Raw genomic sequence first — 15,260 nt, forward strand, 5'->3', positions numbered from 1 at the left:
ACATATTTAAATGGGCCTTGCTCTGTGAAAACTGGTTTAATGCATTTGCGTAAAGTGTTGTCTCAGATTAGCCTGTGCAGTCTGCATAGGCTAATCAGGGACGACACTTTCCGCTTTTATGATATCTTTCGTTTACAGAAGGTCTCTTCTCAGCAAAAATCAAATTTAGACAGAAAGTGTCGTCCCTGAATAGCCTGTGCAGACTGCACAGGCTAATCTTGGACGACACTTAACGCACATTCATTAAACCCCCTTTTCACAGAGCGTGGCTCAAATTTTTATCTTAAATGTGGAAAACCTTGTTCAGTGGCATTGTCATGTTTTTTGTTACCAGATCTCCATATTTAATGGACATTTGAGTAAATACTCTTTTAAATTTTGCAAATATTATTTAGAAATTGTTAGAAGGGAGTTCTAGTTCTCTTAAGAAAAATTATAGAGGGGTCACTGGTTGACATTGAATCTTACCAAAGGTAATTTGGGAGAAGAACTATCTGAAAACAATTTTTAGTTTGTTTGCTTGCAAACAGCTAATGTTAGTACTTACACAATTTTGGCAATAGCATAGATTTTCTACGATTCACAGAATTTCACAAAAATGGAGGGTTGTTCAACATATTTTCATACGATACTAGTTTTACACTCATCTTGTAATTGCCTAGAGAAAGAAGTGTTGTTAGATATACGTAGGGATTGTCTGAGTTTTACCTTTTGATGTTGAATAAAATATTACGAAGATTTTATTTTTAACGAGTCTTATGTCTGGCTACAAAACACTCAACACAAACAAAAATTATTTACATGTTATGTTGCGGGGGAATAAATTTATGCAAACACGTGCAATACACTACTTATTTATGGATGCTAGTTGATTTTCATGCAAACCATTGACTTTTTACAGTTATACAAGATGGCCATTTTCGTAAACAGAATAAATATGTTTAACCATTTCCCCCATAAGAAGCAATTTGAAAATGGCTTTTGCAAACAGCATAAAACCAGAACAGCCTGCGAGTTACTTGCAGTCTGTTCAGGTTTTATGCTGTTTGCTGCTCATCAGTATCTACGGGATTTAAATGAAGTATTTAAAACTATCCAGAAAGAATGGTCTTCAATTAAATATAACTTTCTAAGAGACTGCAAACACGTCAAAAAACATGTCTAAGTGGGAAATGGTTAAACTATTTAATGAATACAAACTCTAATGTTTTCACATTTCTCTTCAGCCTGCTAGCCTGACTTTGATTCGGAATGACTTCATGTTAGACGTAAAAGGCAGCTGCTGTGAAATTAAAGGTAATATTAGGCATATTGTGTGCTATCATGATCTCAGTACAGAATTTGTGCGATTCATGATCTAAATGCAAATCATGTGTTCTTCAGTGACTGAAAAATTAAAGGTGTCAAATAAAACATCTAGGTACATGTCTCTGAATTAAAAACCTTTTTATGCATACTGGTAATATGTTTTTAATGTGTTTCATGTTTTTATTTTTTTCCAAATACGCAATGTTGTATTATGATTTGTTACAAACAAGTTTAGTCTGATTATTTGCATTTCTTTAATGACTGGGGGTTGATGTAATATCATCCTTGCCAATGCCTGTCCCTACTCACATAAAGTACTGGTTCTACCCAGAAAATGTCTCCATAAGCCACAGACTTTCATCCCCATTTGGCTTATATTAAAAAAATAACTAGATCTACAAAGTATTACACTTGATAGACCTGTTGGTACTTTTATTATGCCCCCCTTCGAAGAAGAGGGGGTATATTGTTTTGCACATGTTGGTAGGTCGGTCGGTAGGTCGGTCCTTCTCTCCACCAGATGGTTTCCAGATGATAACTCAAGAACGCTTTGGCCTAGGATCATGAAACTCCATAGGTACATTGCTCATGACTGGCAGATGACCCCTATTGATTTTGAGGTCACTAGGTCAAAGGTCAAGGTCACAGTGACTCAAAATAGTAAAATGGTTTCCGGATGATAACTCAATAATGCTTAGGCCTAGGATCATGAAACTTCATAGGTACATTGATCATGACTCGCAGATGACCCCTATTTGATTTTCAGGTCACTAGGTCAAAGGTCAAGGTCACAGTGACTTGAAATAGTAAAATGGTTTCTGGATGATAACTCAAGAATGCTTACACCTAGGATCATGAAACTTCATAGGTACATTGATCATGACTGGCAGATGACCCCTATTGATTTTCAGGTCACTAGGTCAATGGTCAAGGTCACAGTGATTTGAAACAGTAAAATGTTTTCCGGATGATAACTCAAGAATGCTTACACCTAGGATCATGAAACTTCATAGGTACATTGATCATGACTGGCAGATGCCCCCTATTGATTTTCAGGTCACTAGGTCAATGGTCAAGGTCACAGTGACTTGAAACAGTAAAATGTTTTCCGGATGATAACTCAAGAATGCTTACGCCTAGGATCATGAAACTTCATAGGTACATTGATCATAACTGGCAGATGACCCCTATTGATTTCCAGGTCACTAGGTCAAAGGTCAAGGTCACAGTGACTCGAAACAGTAACATAGTTTCCGGATTATAACTCAAGAATAATTAGGCCTAGGATCATGAAACTGTAGAGGTACATTGATCATGACTGGCAGATGACCCCTATTGACTTTCAGGTCACTAGGTCAAAGGTCAAGGTCACAGTGACAAAAAACGTATTCACACAATGGCTGCCACTACAACTGACAGCCCATATGGGGGGCATGCATGTTTTACAAACAGACCTTGTATTAAGGATTAATATTTAGCAAGAAGAACTTATTGTAAACTACAATGATCTATTTTAACTGTTTCCCACTCGGAAACAAAGTGAAAATTGCTATGTGCAAATAGCATAAAACCAGAACAGCCTGCGAGTAACTTGCAGTCTGTTTAGGTTTTATGCTGTTTGCTGCTTATCAGTATTTAAGGCTTGGGAATGAAGCCTTGAAAACTTGAACTAGTAAGAAAAGACATACCAGTAAATTAAATTTATCTTTCAAAGGGATTGCAAATGCGTCAAAATACGTATCTAAGTGGTAAAGGGTTAAACATTTATAGGTTAAAATTCCAGTAGTAAATAACTGGGCTACACTGCATTACATGTTTGCATTAAGCCATTAATATTTTCCAAATCCATGGACAAGCAACCTTAGACAAATGGAACTATTTAGTCATCAATGTTTATGCAATTGGTTAATTTATTAGATGTGTCCAATCAGATTCTGTAAAAAGAATTTTGTCAAACCACAATGCTCATATTCATTATAACAGTATGTCAGACCACAAAGATCAGACTGTAAAACAAATTTTGTTCAATTACAAGGCACAGATTCTTAATCAAAGTGCCGAACCACAAAGCTCGGATTCTTAATCAAAGTGTGTCAACTCACTAAGCTTAATGAAAGTGTGTCAAACCTCGGATTCTAAAAAAAATTGTGCCATACCTGAGAGATTAGATTCACTAAAAAAAATTTTTTTAACAAAGTGTGTCAAGGCAAAAATCTTAGTTGTTAACAATGTACCTGTGCTGATCATCTTTTTAAATTGCACTCAGGTATTCCAGCATCCGTGAAACTGAAGCAAATTGAAATCAACACAATCTCGGCCAGCTTTGCAGGCCTGTCAACTGGCATGTGGAATGTCCACAGGTAAGTGGAACATCATGGAGTTTGTCACGATAATGCCCCCTCCCTCCATTCATACGTTGTTTCTATGCAAAAACAATAGTGCGCTTTGACCTGTATCCATTCTTATTGGTGTGATGGTTACTTGGGAGGAAAGGAAGACGCCAGTCAATATTAAGTTAACCAGGTCAAAGGTTAAGGTCACAGGGACTTGCAACAGTACATTTGTGTGTGTACAATATCTAGGGAATGCCTTAACCTGTGATCATGCAAATTGGTATAGTTGTTACTTGGATGAAAGGGAAGATGCCTATTTATTTAAGGATCACCTGGACAAAGGTCAAGGGCACAGATGTTTGTAACAGGAATTTCTTTTCAGCATTTTTTTTTTAATGCGGCAACATGTGATCATGCAACTTGTTTGAGTGATTGCATAAAAAGATCATAAGACTCATTTCAATTTTCAGATTACCAAATGATAGACCAAGATCACATTGTATAAACAAATTGGCCCTAACGGTATTCCTATAGGGCCAATTTTGTTTATATACAAATTTAATTTGACTATGCATGCAATAAATCTATAGAAATGTTTCTACTGCTGGCTTTAAATGTAAAACTTCACACTTGTTTTCCGAGTCATTATGTAAAGTCACTACCAAGTTCCATAAAGCTGACCAGCAATTAAGCATAATTTACTTTTGCAAAGTACTTTTAAGCTCACCTGAGCACAATTTAATAGCCCTTGGTGAACTTAACTATCAGTGATCATATTTTGCCTGTTGCTTATTGGGCATTGGCCTACTGCATTTTCCATCATCAACAGTTTCAACATGATCACTAGGCCACATTTACTGTCCAATCTACATGAAACTTGGTAAGATCATTTGTCCCTATGATGATGCAGCCCAATTTGAAACTGGGCCAATAACGGTCAAGAATTTGTTCAAGAGGTAGAATTAAAGATAAAGCTTGTTAATGCTCATATTTGTTTGGCCAATAAGTATTAAACTTTGCTCAGAACACTTATTGGGACAGTTGATGTTCCATTTGCAAGATTTATAGATGTCAGGATTGCTATTTGGACAGGCACGAGACAAAGTTCCAAAGCAGTTACAAAAACTGTATATGCCGTTTTTTTTTCTTTATTTGGAAAAAGGGCCTGGCCTTACATTTTGGGGAAAAAATTATCAACACAACTGAAAAATGGGAAGAAATTTCCTAAAGTAAGCTCGAAATTTGGGGAAAATTATATAATTAAAAAAAATTTCTCTTTGAGGAAGCGGCCATTCTCTTTGGAGAAGGGGCTTTTATAAGGCCCTTGCTAAAAAAGGCAAAACAACTTATTAGGTAATAAACATAAGTAATGATGCTTGGTGTAAAAATAAGTCATGTTTTTCAGGTATGTGATGATGCAAGCTGGAAAAGAAACACATCCTACACAGGTATCAGCTATCAGTAGTGCAAGTTATGATTCTGTGTTTGTTTGCTTGGTGTATTGGATTCAGATTTTTAAGACATAAGTGTATGCAAAAGATTCAGATTTCTTATTATAGTGAAGTACATAATTTAAATTATACAATGTATCAGATTCTTAATTACATTGGGTTCCCATGGAATTTATCAGATTTCGTATAAAAAGGTAGTCTTTGCAGTATGTCAAAGTTCTGAGAACAGTTCAAACCATGCAATGTTTCAGATCCCTAATAAAGGCGCAGTCTGTGCAATGTTTAATATTCCTTATAACAATGCAGTCCATGCAATATTTCAGATTCCTTATAACATTGCAGTCCATGCAATATTTGAAATTCCTTATAACATTGCAGTCCATGCAATATTTCAGATTCCTTATAACAGTGCAGTCCATGCAATTTTTCAGATTCCTTATAATATTGCAGTCCATGCAATATTTCAGATTCCTTATAACAGTGCAGTCCATGCAATTTTTCAGATTCCTTATAACATTGCAGTCCATGCAATATTTCAGATTCCTTATAACAGTGCAGTCCATGCAATGTTTCAGATTCCTTATAACATTGCAGTGCATGCAATATTTCAGATTCCTTATAACATTGCAGTCCATGCAATATTTCAGATTCCTTATAACAGTGCAGTCCATGCAATTTTTCATTTTTCCTTATAACATTGCAGTCCATGCAATATTTCAGCTTCCTTATAACAGTGCAGTCCATGCAATTTTTCAGATTCCTTATAACAGTGCAGTCCATGTAATATTTCAGATTCCTTATAACATTGCAGTCCATGCAATTTTTCAGATTCCTTATAACATTGCAATCCATGCAATGTTTCAGATTCCTTATAACAGCTCAGTACATGAAATATTTCAGATTCCTTTTAGAAGTACACTTCACGCACTTCATGCAATCTTTCAGATACCTGAAAACTTCCCAGCACAAGGCTTGGCTGCTGGCCTCTTGAAATCCTGGCAGCACTACAATAGAGAAAGGTCAGCTGATGTGTCATATTCTCAAATTTGTTTACTGTACATGTCTGTTGTATGTAAATTTGTCTGAGCTTGTCTAGGCTGTAAACTCATCATTACTTGCGCAATTTTTTTAATTAGTGGTCCCAAATGTTCATTATGAAGAGACATTGTTTTTTGAGTGAGACCGTTGTTGCCATCTCAAAGATCAAGATCACACTGTGACAATTTGGGCATAATACATTTTTATTAGAGTGTGACTTCATCACTCATCATGCAATTATTTAATAACTTATAACAAAAGCCTGTCATGTAGAGATGGTTTGTCAGTTATGAGACCTGTTTCCCTTTCTATAAATGTCAAGGTCAAATGTCAAATTCGGGCATCATACAGCTTGTCGAAACTGTAACTTTACCATTAAAGTGCAATTTCAAAGTATTTCCAAGTTCGCCATGATATAATGGATATGGTGTCCCCTAGTGATCAGGAGGTCACGGGTTCAATCCCCACTCGAGGAGCATTCTCTAAATTTTCCCCAAAGACACCAAGCTCTGGTTATAGGCCCAGAAAACGGACTCGAGAGGGTTTCTAAAAGCCTGTGGCTTTTGATGCAATCTAGCTGAAATAAATAGGTTTAAACTGATTTCAAAGTAACTTTACTTTAAAGTTCATCATATAAAAACAATATGTCTCTGTGAGACCCTTCTCCCAAGCTTAGATCTCACCAACGTTCAAATTTGGCATAATACATCTTGAATTTTCTGTAGCTCCCTCTTTCAGTTCATAAGATGAAAATTAATGTATGCAACTCGCCTCCCCACCTCAAAGGTGAAGGTGGAACTAACAATTCAAAAGTTAAAGTTGCACTTAAAATTAAAGGTCACAACAGATTATCTGGACTGTAACTTAGTCAACCATCATGATATTCTAAAATAACAAAAACTATTGATGACTACCATGAGGAGACAGAATTTTGTGTGTTGAACCATGCAGTCTTGACCTTGAACGTCAAGGTCTTGCTTGGAGATGAAAGTCTAAAGTCCGCCATAAAACAGCTTGTTTAGTCTTTGTCTTTAAAAAATAAATAAAATATTCAACATACCTTACCACCAATAAATACCATGAAGAGACTGAGTTTTCCTTGAACCTGCCATCTCATTTCCTAAAAGGTCAAGGTAATAACTTAAAGGTCAAAGGTGAAAGTCAAACATAGAAATAAACTGGTTATTTGTGACATATGTGCAATTTTTTTTTTAATTAGAAGAATGTGGTTCATCCATTCCTTGCGAACTCATTACTTTTTTTTTAAAACCACACTTTCATTTATGCATTTGTGCATGTATTTTATGGTGAATGAATGTTTATCTTGTATACATATTTTCTTCAACAGTGCAATAGTTCTGTTTGTGATACAGTCAAACGAGAGGAACGCAGTTGACCAATGGTGGATAGAAAAAGAGTTGTTAAATCTCAACAGGGACGTGAAAATTAAATATGCAACATTTCAGAATGCACACGAGAACTGCAAACTTATGGATGACAGGAGATTATTCCTGTAAGTATACACTTACAAAAGTCATGTGGCGCTTAGTGTATTTCTTGTGTATATATTTTCCACAGTATTAAGCTGAAAAAAAAACATATGAGCCTTTATCTTGCAAAAATGGGGCTTTATGCATGTGCATTTTTTTGTTGTCCCATATTAGCCTGTGCCATCTGCACAGGCTTATCAATGACAAAGCTTTCTGCTTTTATGGTATATTTTGTTTAAAGGAAGCCTTTTCTTCACAATAATCGAGTTTATGTAGAAAGTGTCATCCCTGATTAGCCTGGGCACACTGCACAGGCTAATCTGGGTCAACACTTTACCCATATGCATTAAGCCCTGTTTTCCCAGAATGAGGCTCATATTTCCTGGTATTGAACACGTTATATATGAAAACGATTATGTCATTGCACTTATCAATATGAAGTAGAATTCATAAGGTAATATTAATGCATAATTACAAACACTTGAAATGAAGGACTAAGGTAATATTAATGCATAATTACAAACACTTGAAATGAAGGACTAAGGTAATATTAATGCATAATTACAAACACTTGAAATGAAGGACTAAGGTAATATTAATGCATGATTACAAACACTTGAAATGAAGGACTAAGGTAATATTAATGCATAATTACAAACACTTTAAATGAAGGACTAACTTCATTTTCATCTGAATGCAATACATGTGTATGGTAATATTAACAATTAACAGTAAGTCATTCACATGTGAAAAACAAGACTGAAAAAAATGATATCATTTTAATTGTATATATTTCGAACAAGATTATTTTAACTTTCAAATATGGTCTGCTAAGTTTTCAAAATCCAGGATTTTTAAACTGGCAGATTTCAAACTTAATGAAAGCTCTATAATATGTGCCCCATTTCAGAAATGATGAAGAGGTTGCTGTGATTTACTACAGAGATGGCTACATGCCTGCACATTATCCATCCGAAAAGGTAGGGGGGCCTTTTGACAAGTGTTTAGTTTAATTTAGTTTTTTTAGCTCGATTGAATAGAAAGCCTAATGCTTATTTGAAACGCTCTCTAGTCTATTTCTTGGGACTAGAACCAGTACTTGGTGTCTATGGGGGAAATCTAAACAACGTTCCCACAATGTGTATCGAACCCGTGACCTCCCGATCACAAGGCTGACACCATATCCACTACACCACTGCGACTGACAAGTGTTATGTTGACAAGTACAAGATTAATAGAACAGTGATGACAGAAATAGAAAATGACTGGGGCAAACTATTTAATGACCACTAATATTTGTTCAGTGCATATGATATTCTGATGGAAAACAACAACCAAAATGTCATATTTCGCAGTATCAGAAGATTTGATATTAGAGGACAACCTACCACGGTCACAGTGTAAATTTCTAACCCTGAAGTAACATGTCCTGGCAATGAAGTTTAGATGTGAAAGTCACTTTTTAAAAGTGACTATTTTCATCAGCAGTGATTCATAAATCTGCATTATTTTCCCTTGAACATGCATGACAAAATGTTGTGAGGTTTGTGGATAATACATTTTGCAATTCTACCAATTTAGCAGTTGACTATCTTTCAGGAGATGGATGTCAGGTTGCATATGGAGCACTAACTTGTGGTCAAAGATTCCATCTATGCATTTTAATTTGGCCTTAAAAAAAAAAAACTGCTATATTCGCATTTGCGCTGCTTTTGGCATATGAGTTTTTGTGCTGGGTTAAATATTTTTAGTACCGGTATGTTTGCATTCAGCGCTAGAAAAAAAACTGAAAAGAGGACATTGCACAACCCTTTTCAGATGAACATGTCCTCTTAATGAAGGACCTGTACCTTACAGTAAAGTGTTCATCTTTTTTGTATGAAATAATTACATATGTAATTGGACTCAAGTCCCAGTTGCTAATATCAATTGTACAAGGTTGCCAATATTTTAGGAGTGGAATGTGCGGTTGATGATGGAGCGGTCACTAGCAGTCAAGTGTCCCTCTGTACATATGCAGCTGGCAGGCTCCAAGAAGATACAGCAGGAGTTGGCACGGCCCGGGGTAGTAGAGAGGTTCCTGCGGGACCCTGACATCTGCAGGAGGATACGAGATACGTTTGCAGGCCAATACAGTCTTGACTTGGTATGTTCTTGATGAAATATAGTAAACTTTATGTGTAACTTATAACAAGGTCCAAAATTACGTGCTAGTGTAATATTCTGTTAATACACCGCACACTCAAAGCTCCAATACATTTGTTAATGTCAAAAAAATTACTTGAAATAATCAAAGTTCTGATGGCGCTGAAGTTGTTTTTGAAGTTGAAGTAACACTAATACAAAATAAATATTGAACATTTTTAGAGGAATGTCAAACTTTATTTATATTTTAAACAAAAATCTGTATGAAGTGTTTAATCAATACTACAATTTAATAAATGTTATTTTGTTTGAGATTTTTTGGTGTGTTTTTATACTCACAATTTTAAATACACTTTATTAGAGTTTTAACTAAGTCCCAACTAATATGTTACATAAATTAAATCTTTTAAATGACAACTCAATCTCCTCTTTACTAAATGGCAAACAGTTGATATTCATATGGTGCATAATGTTTCACATATACTTAGTATGGCTCGATTGGTCATTGTCGGCACGGATACTACTTATATGTACCCTGGATACTCTTAAGTATTCTTACTTGTACCCAGGGTATGGTAAATATACTTAAATATACTCAGTCGATATTAGATTGTAGAGTTTCAATAATATAGAGGCCATTTAACAGAAAATTGACATAAATGTAAACATAATTAATTTAAATAGCTGACAACAATTTATCTTTCCGTCCGTGATAAACAATTTAATCGAAAGGCCTTCTTTTATCCAAGGATGATCAGCAATGAAGAACATCCTTAACGCTCAAAGCTTAGTCCACTGGAGTGCCTATTGTTTGTGGAACACTTGTGGGGGACATACACAATATGGGTCAAATTATAGAAAACTTTCTTTAAATCTGTAGATGTCAAATATTCTTCCTGATCTTCATGAAAATTGGCCACAATGTCCATCTTTATTTACATAACATAACATATCTTTATTCTGGCATAAAATAGCACAATGCCTACTTATAGCCAACAATAGAATTATAGAGTGAAAAGTGAAAGGAACATGAAATATTTTAAACATTAATCTGAGAAGGATTAACAGAGATGTAAGTGCCGTGCAAACAGAATTTGTACAGTACATATTATATTTATTTACAACAATAACAACAACATTTATTTGCATGTAGGTGACTTCTAACTTCAAACATTTTAACAATATATATGCTTGTGTGAAATAATATACGTATACAACTTTATATATTGGTCTAAACTCCAAAATAGACTTAAACGTTCTTTGTAAGGTTAGAATTTAAATGGAGAAAATCATTACTTGAGTTTCGAAGTCGGTCATGTGCAGGCAAAAGCTAGGTTACAACTAAGTCAAAAGTTTGTTTGCACTCTAGAAGAAGTTTCAGGTGAGCGATACAGGGCCCTCTTGTTTATTCACTTTTAGGCCATTTTTCCCCCATAGCCAGTTTTCCCCCCTACCTTTTGGTTTCGTTCCGAAGGCCACTTTTACACTTGCATTTTATCTTTTGACAATTACTTTTACAATCAAAACAAATCGAATAAGCACTAAACCAGTGTAGAGCTTCAATATCTATTTATTCCTAATATATCCTGCGGGCATCATATAGGAATATTCGACAAAGGGAGGCAATAGCAATTTTACAAATATGGGTTTCTAAAGGATTTCAACAAAAATATATTACTGATAATGTATATTTGTTATAAATATAGTAATCAAATTTTGAAATTCCTATAAATCACATGGATGATTTTTTTGATAGTATTAATACAAATGTTCAGATAATTCTATCTTAGTTGAGCAACCATGAGGATAGGAAAATCAAATTTAAATATACTTCCAAAGAAACTATAATATGCATTAAGTGCCTAATGAACTTATATAAGTGTAATCTTTCAGAATCTTAACATATCAATGAAATGAACAAAATGCGATTATATGTGTCTTGTTCTGACAAAACTGGGCATAATGCATGTGCGTAAAGTGCCGTTCCAGATTAGCCTGTGCAGTCCTCACAGACTAATCAGGGACGACACTTTCCGCCTAAACTTGATTTTCGGTAAGGAGGGACTTCCTTGAAACAAGGGCTGTTTGTAAAACATGTATGCCCCCCATATGGGCTCTCCGTTGTAGTGACAGCCATTGTGTGAATATGTTTTTTGTCATTTTGACCTTGACCTTTGACCTAGTGACCTGAAAATCAATAGGGGTCATCTGCCAGTCATGATCAATGTACCTATGAAGTTTCATGATCCTAGCCATAAGCTTTCTTGAGTTATCATCCATAAACCATTTTACTATTTTGGGTCACCGTGAACTTGACCTTTGACCTAGTGACCTCAAAATTGATAGGGGTCATCTGCGAGTCATGATCAATGTACCTATGAAGTTTCATGATTCTAGGCATAAGCGTTCTTAAGTTACCATCTGGAAACCATTTTCCTATTTCGGGTCACCATGACCTTGACCTTTGACCTAGTGACCTCAAAATCAATAGGGGTCATCTGCAAGTCATGATCAATGTACCTATGAAGTTTCATGATTGTAGCCATTAGCATGCTTGAGTTATCATCCGGAAACCATTTTACTATTTCAGGTCACCATGACCTTGACCTTTGATATAGTGACCTGAAAATCAATAGTGGTCAACTGCGAGTCATGATCAATCTACCTATCAAGTTTCATGATCCTAGGCATAAGCGTTCTTGAGTTATCATCCGGAAACCATTTTACTATTTCGGGTCACCGTGACCTCGACCTTTGACCTAGTGACCTCAAAATCAATAGGGGTCATATGCGAGTCATGATCAATGTACCTATGAAGTTTCATGATCCTAGGCATAAGCCTTCTTGAGTAATCATCCGAAAACCATTTTACTATTTCGTGTCACCGTGACCTTGACCTTTGACCTAGTGACCTGAAAATCATTATTGGTCATCTGCCAGCCATTATCAATCTATCTACAAAGTTTCAAGATCCTAGGCATAAGCGTTCTTGAGTTATCATCCGGAAACCATTTTACTATTTCGGGTCACCGTGACCTTGACCTAGTGACCTGAAAATCAATAGGGGTCATCTGCGAGTCATGATCAATCTACCTATCAAGTTTCATGATCCTAGGCCTAAGCGTTCTTCGAGTTATCATCCGGAAACCATTTTACTATTTCAGGTCACTGTGACCTTGACCTTTGACCTAGTGACCTGAAAATCAATAGGGTCATCTGCGAGTCATGATTAATATCCCTATGAAGTTTCATGATCCTAGGCATAAGCGTTCTTGAGTTATCATCCGGAAACCACCTGATGGACGGACCGACAGACCGACTGACATGTGCAAAGCAATATACCCCCTCTTCTTCAAAGGGGGGCATAACTAAAAATACCATTAAAGCGGAAAGTGTCGTCCCTGATTAGCCTGTGCGGACTGTACAGGCTAATCTGGGACAACACGTTACGCACATGAATTAAGCCCATTTTTATCAGAACAAGACACATATATCTGCCTTAGAGTTTCCTCAAATAGCCTTATTATGTATGACATTTTAGCAGTTGTTTCCACAAATAACAGGACAAACTTCAATTTGTACCATTAGATATAAGCAAGAGTGGCGAAGGGGAGAAAAAATGACCGAGAGTAATATTGCATTAAGATACCTTATAAGTGGAGGGGAGAAAAAATGGCCGCGTTTGTTTTGTACCGTCTGCTATGCAAATTATAGGGATCACTTCTCTGTCTGTCTGTCTGTCTGTCTGTCTGTCTGTCTGTCTGTCTGTCTGTCTGTCTGTCTGTCTGTCTGTCTGTCTGTCTGTCTGTCTGTCTGTCTGTCTGTCACAACCGCCACACCTTTGTCCGGAGCATATTTATAGAAGTACTAAAGATACTTTACCCCAATTTGAAATTTTACCTTGATTGCCCTTTCATTGATTTGATACTTGTATTATTCTTTCAAGCACATCTGTACAGAGGGGGCGAATTGCTCAAGGGGAGAAAAATGGCCAACAGTCGCGATCATGTTAAAATCAATAATTAAGGTGGGGGAAAAATTGGGCGAGGGGAAAAACAATGGCCAAGAGTCATGTTAAAATTAATTCTTAAATATAGGGGGGGGAGAATTGGCCGAGGGGAGAAAAAATGGCCAAGAGTCATGTGCCATTAATTTTTTAAGTAGGGGGGAAAGATTGTGATAGTCATTTTGAAATAAATTCTTAAGAAGGGAGGGGGTAAAGATTGTCCGAGGGGAAAAAAAATGGCCAAGAGTCATGTGCCATTAATTTTTTGAGTAGGGGGGGGGGGGGGGGGGGAAAGATTGTGATAGTCATTTTGAAATAAATTCTTAAGTAGGGAGGGGGGAAAGATTGGAGTAAAAATGGCAGAGTCATGTTAAAATAAATTCTTATGGGAGGGGGGGAATTGGCAGAGTGGAGAATAAATGACCAGGAGTCATGTTGCAATTAATCAATTAATTCTTTAAGTAGGGGGCAAAAATTGGCCAAGGGAAGAAAAAATGGCCAAGAGTCATTTTGCAATAAATTCTTAAGAAGGGAGGGGGGAAAGATTGGCCAAGGGGAGAAAAAATGGCCGAGAGTCATGTTGCAATTAATTTTTAAGAAGGGAGGGGGGAAAGATTGGCTGAGGGGAGAAAAATATGGCCAAGAGTCATGTTGCAATTAATTCTTTAAGTAGGGGGGGGGGGGGGGGTAAATTTGGCTAAGGGGGGGAAAGCTTGGCCTGGGCCATTTTTTCCCAGGGGGTACTTTTTGGTATATTTACCTTACTTGGGGTACAAGTAAGTATACTTAAGAGTACCCAGGGTACATGTTAGTAGTTCCCGAGCCGACAATGACCAATCGAGCCTTAGTAAGCTTAAGTATATAAACTGCTAAACATTGTTCAATAGATCCAATCCTGTAAGCCATAGGTTAATTTTTGCTTCATCATTACACAGGGCAGTGAAGGAGATAAGAATGTTGCCATGGCAATTGATGACCCAAAACACTTTGTATTAAAACCACAACGGGAGGGCGGAGGTATAGAATTTTAGTTTTTCACTGTAAAGGTTTATTAACACTTGCAAATATTAGTCTCATATCGTATTTATTAAATGTTATTAACAAAATATTTGTAATGTTTTTTTTTCTGGAAGGCGGACCAGACATTTAAATGTGTTTGTCCGTACGCGCGTCTTGCCTTTATTCATTTAATCTGACCATCTGATTTTCAGTCGCACCTAACTTGAAAAGTATTGCTGCTAGAGTGATGAAACCTTGTAATGATATTAACAAGTATGTTAACTGCACATTTGGGTAGTTTACCTGTTCATCCCCACAGAGTGGTAGGCTTTAAGAACTGTACCTGTCAATCTATCTGTCTGTCCATTCATATATATTAAGCCCTTACATCCTCTTTAACTACTAGTACAGGGTGGTTCATTTTCAAACTTTCATAGTTCAGTAACCTCAATGCAAAGATTATTGTAATGATATGAATTTTAACTGAGAC

At 36.3% G+C, this 15,260-nt stretch overlaps 1 protein-coding gene across 6 annotated transcripts in view; it reads left to right on the forward strand.

Moving 5' to 3' along the window:
- The window catches only part of LOC127834042 (glutathione synthetase-like), a 37,624-nt gene that overhangs the window by 19,331 nt on the left and 3,033 nt on the right, over positions 1 to 15,260 (forward strand). For all 6 annotated transcript variants that reach the window (XM_052359605.1, XM_052359603.1, XM_052359608.1 and 3 more), the window contains 8 exons: positions 1,227 to 1,296; positions 3,575 to 3,668; positions 5,047 to 5,089; positions 6,038 to 6,111; positions 7,479 to 7,643; positions 8,531 to 8,600; positions 9,575 to 9,766; positions 14,707 to 14,788. In XM_052359605.1, the coding sequence (XP_052215565.1) occupies positions 1,227 to 1,296; positions 3,575 to 3,668; positions 5,047 to 5,089; positions 6,038 to 6,111; positions 7,479 to 7,643; positions 8,531 to 8,600; positions 9,575 to 9,766; positions 14,707 to 14,788 (790 nt within the window). The remainder of the gene's footprint in view (positions 1 to 1,226; positions 1,297 to 3,574; positions 3,669 to 5,046; positions 5,090 to 6,037; positions 6,112 to 7,478; positions 7,644 to 8,530; positions 8,601 to 9,574; positions 9,767 to 14,706; positions 14,789 to 15,260) is intronic.

Source organism: Dreissena polymorpha, chromosome 6 (genome assembly GCF_020536995.1).
Source record: "Dreissena polymorpha isolate Duluth1 chromosome 6, UMN_Dpol_1.0, whole genome shotgun sequence".
NCBI classification, from domain to species: Eukaryota; Metazoa; Mollusca; class Bivalvia; order Myida; family Dreissenidae; genus Dreissena; species Dreissena polymorpha.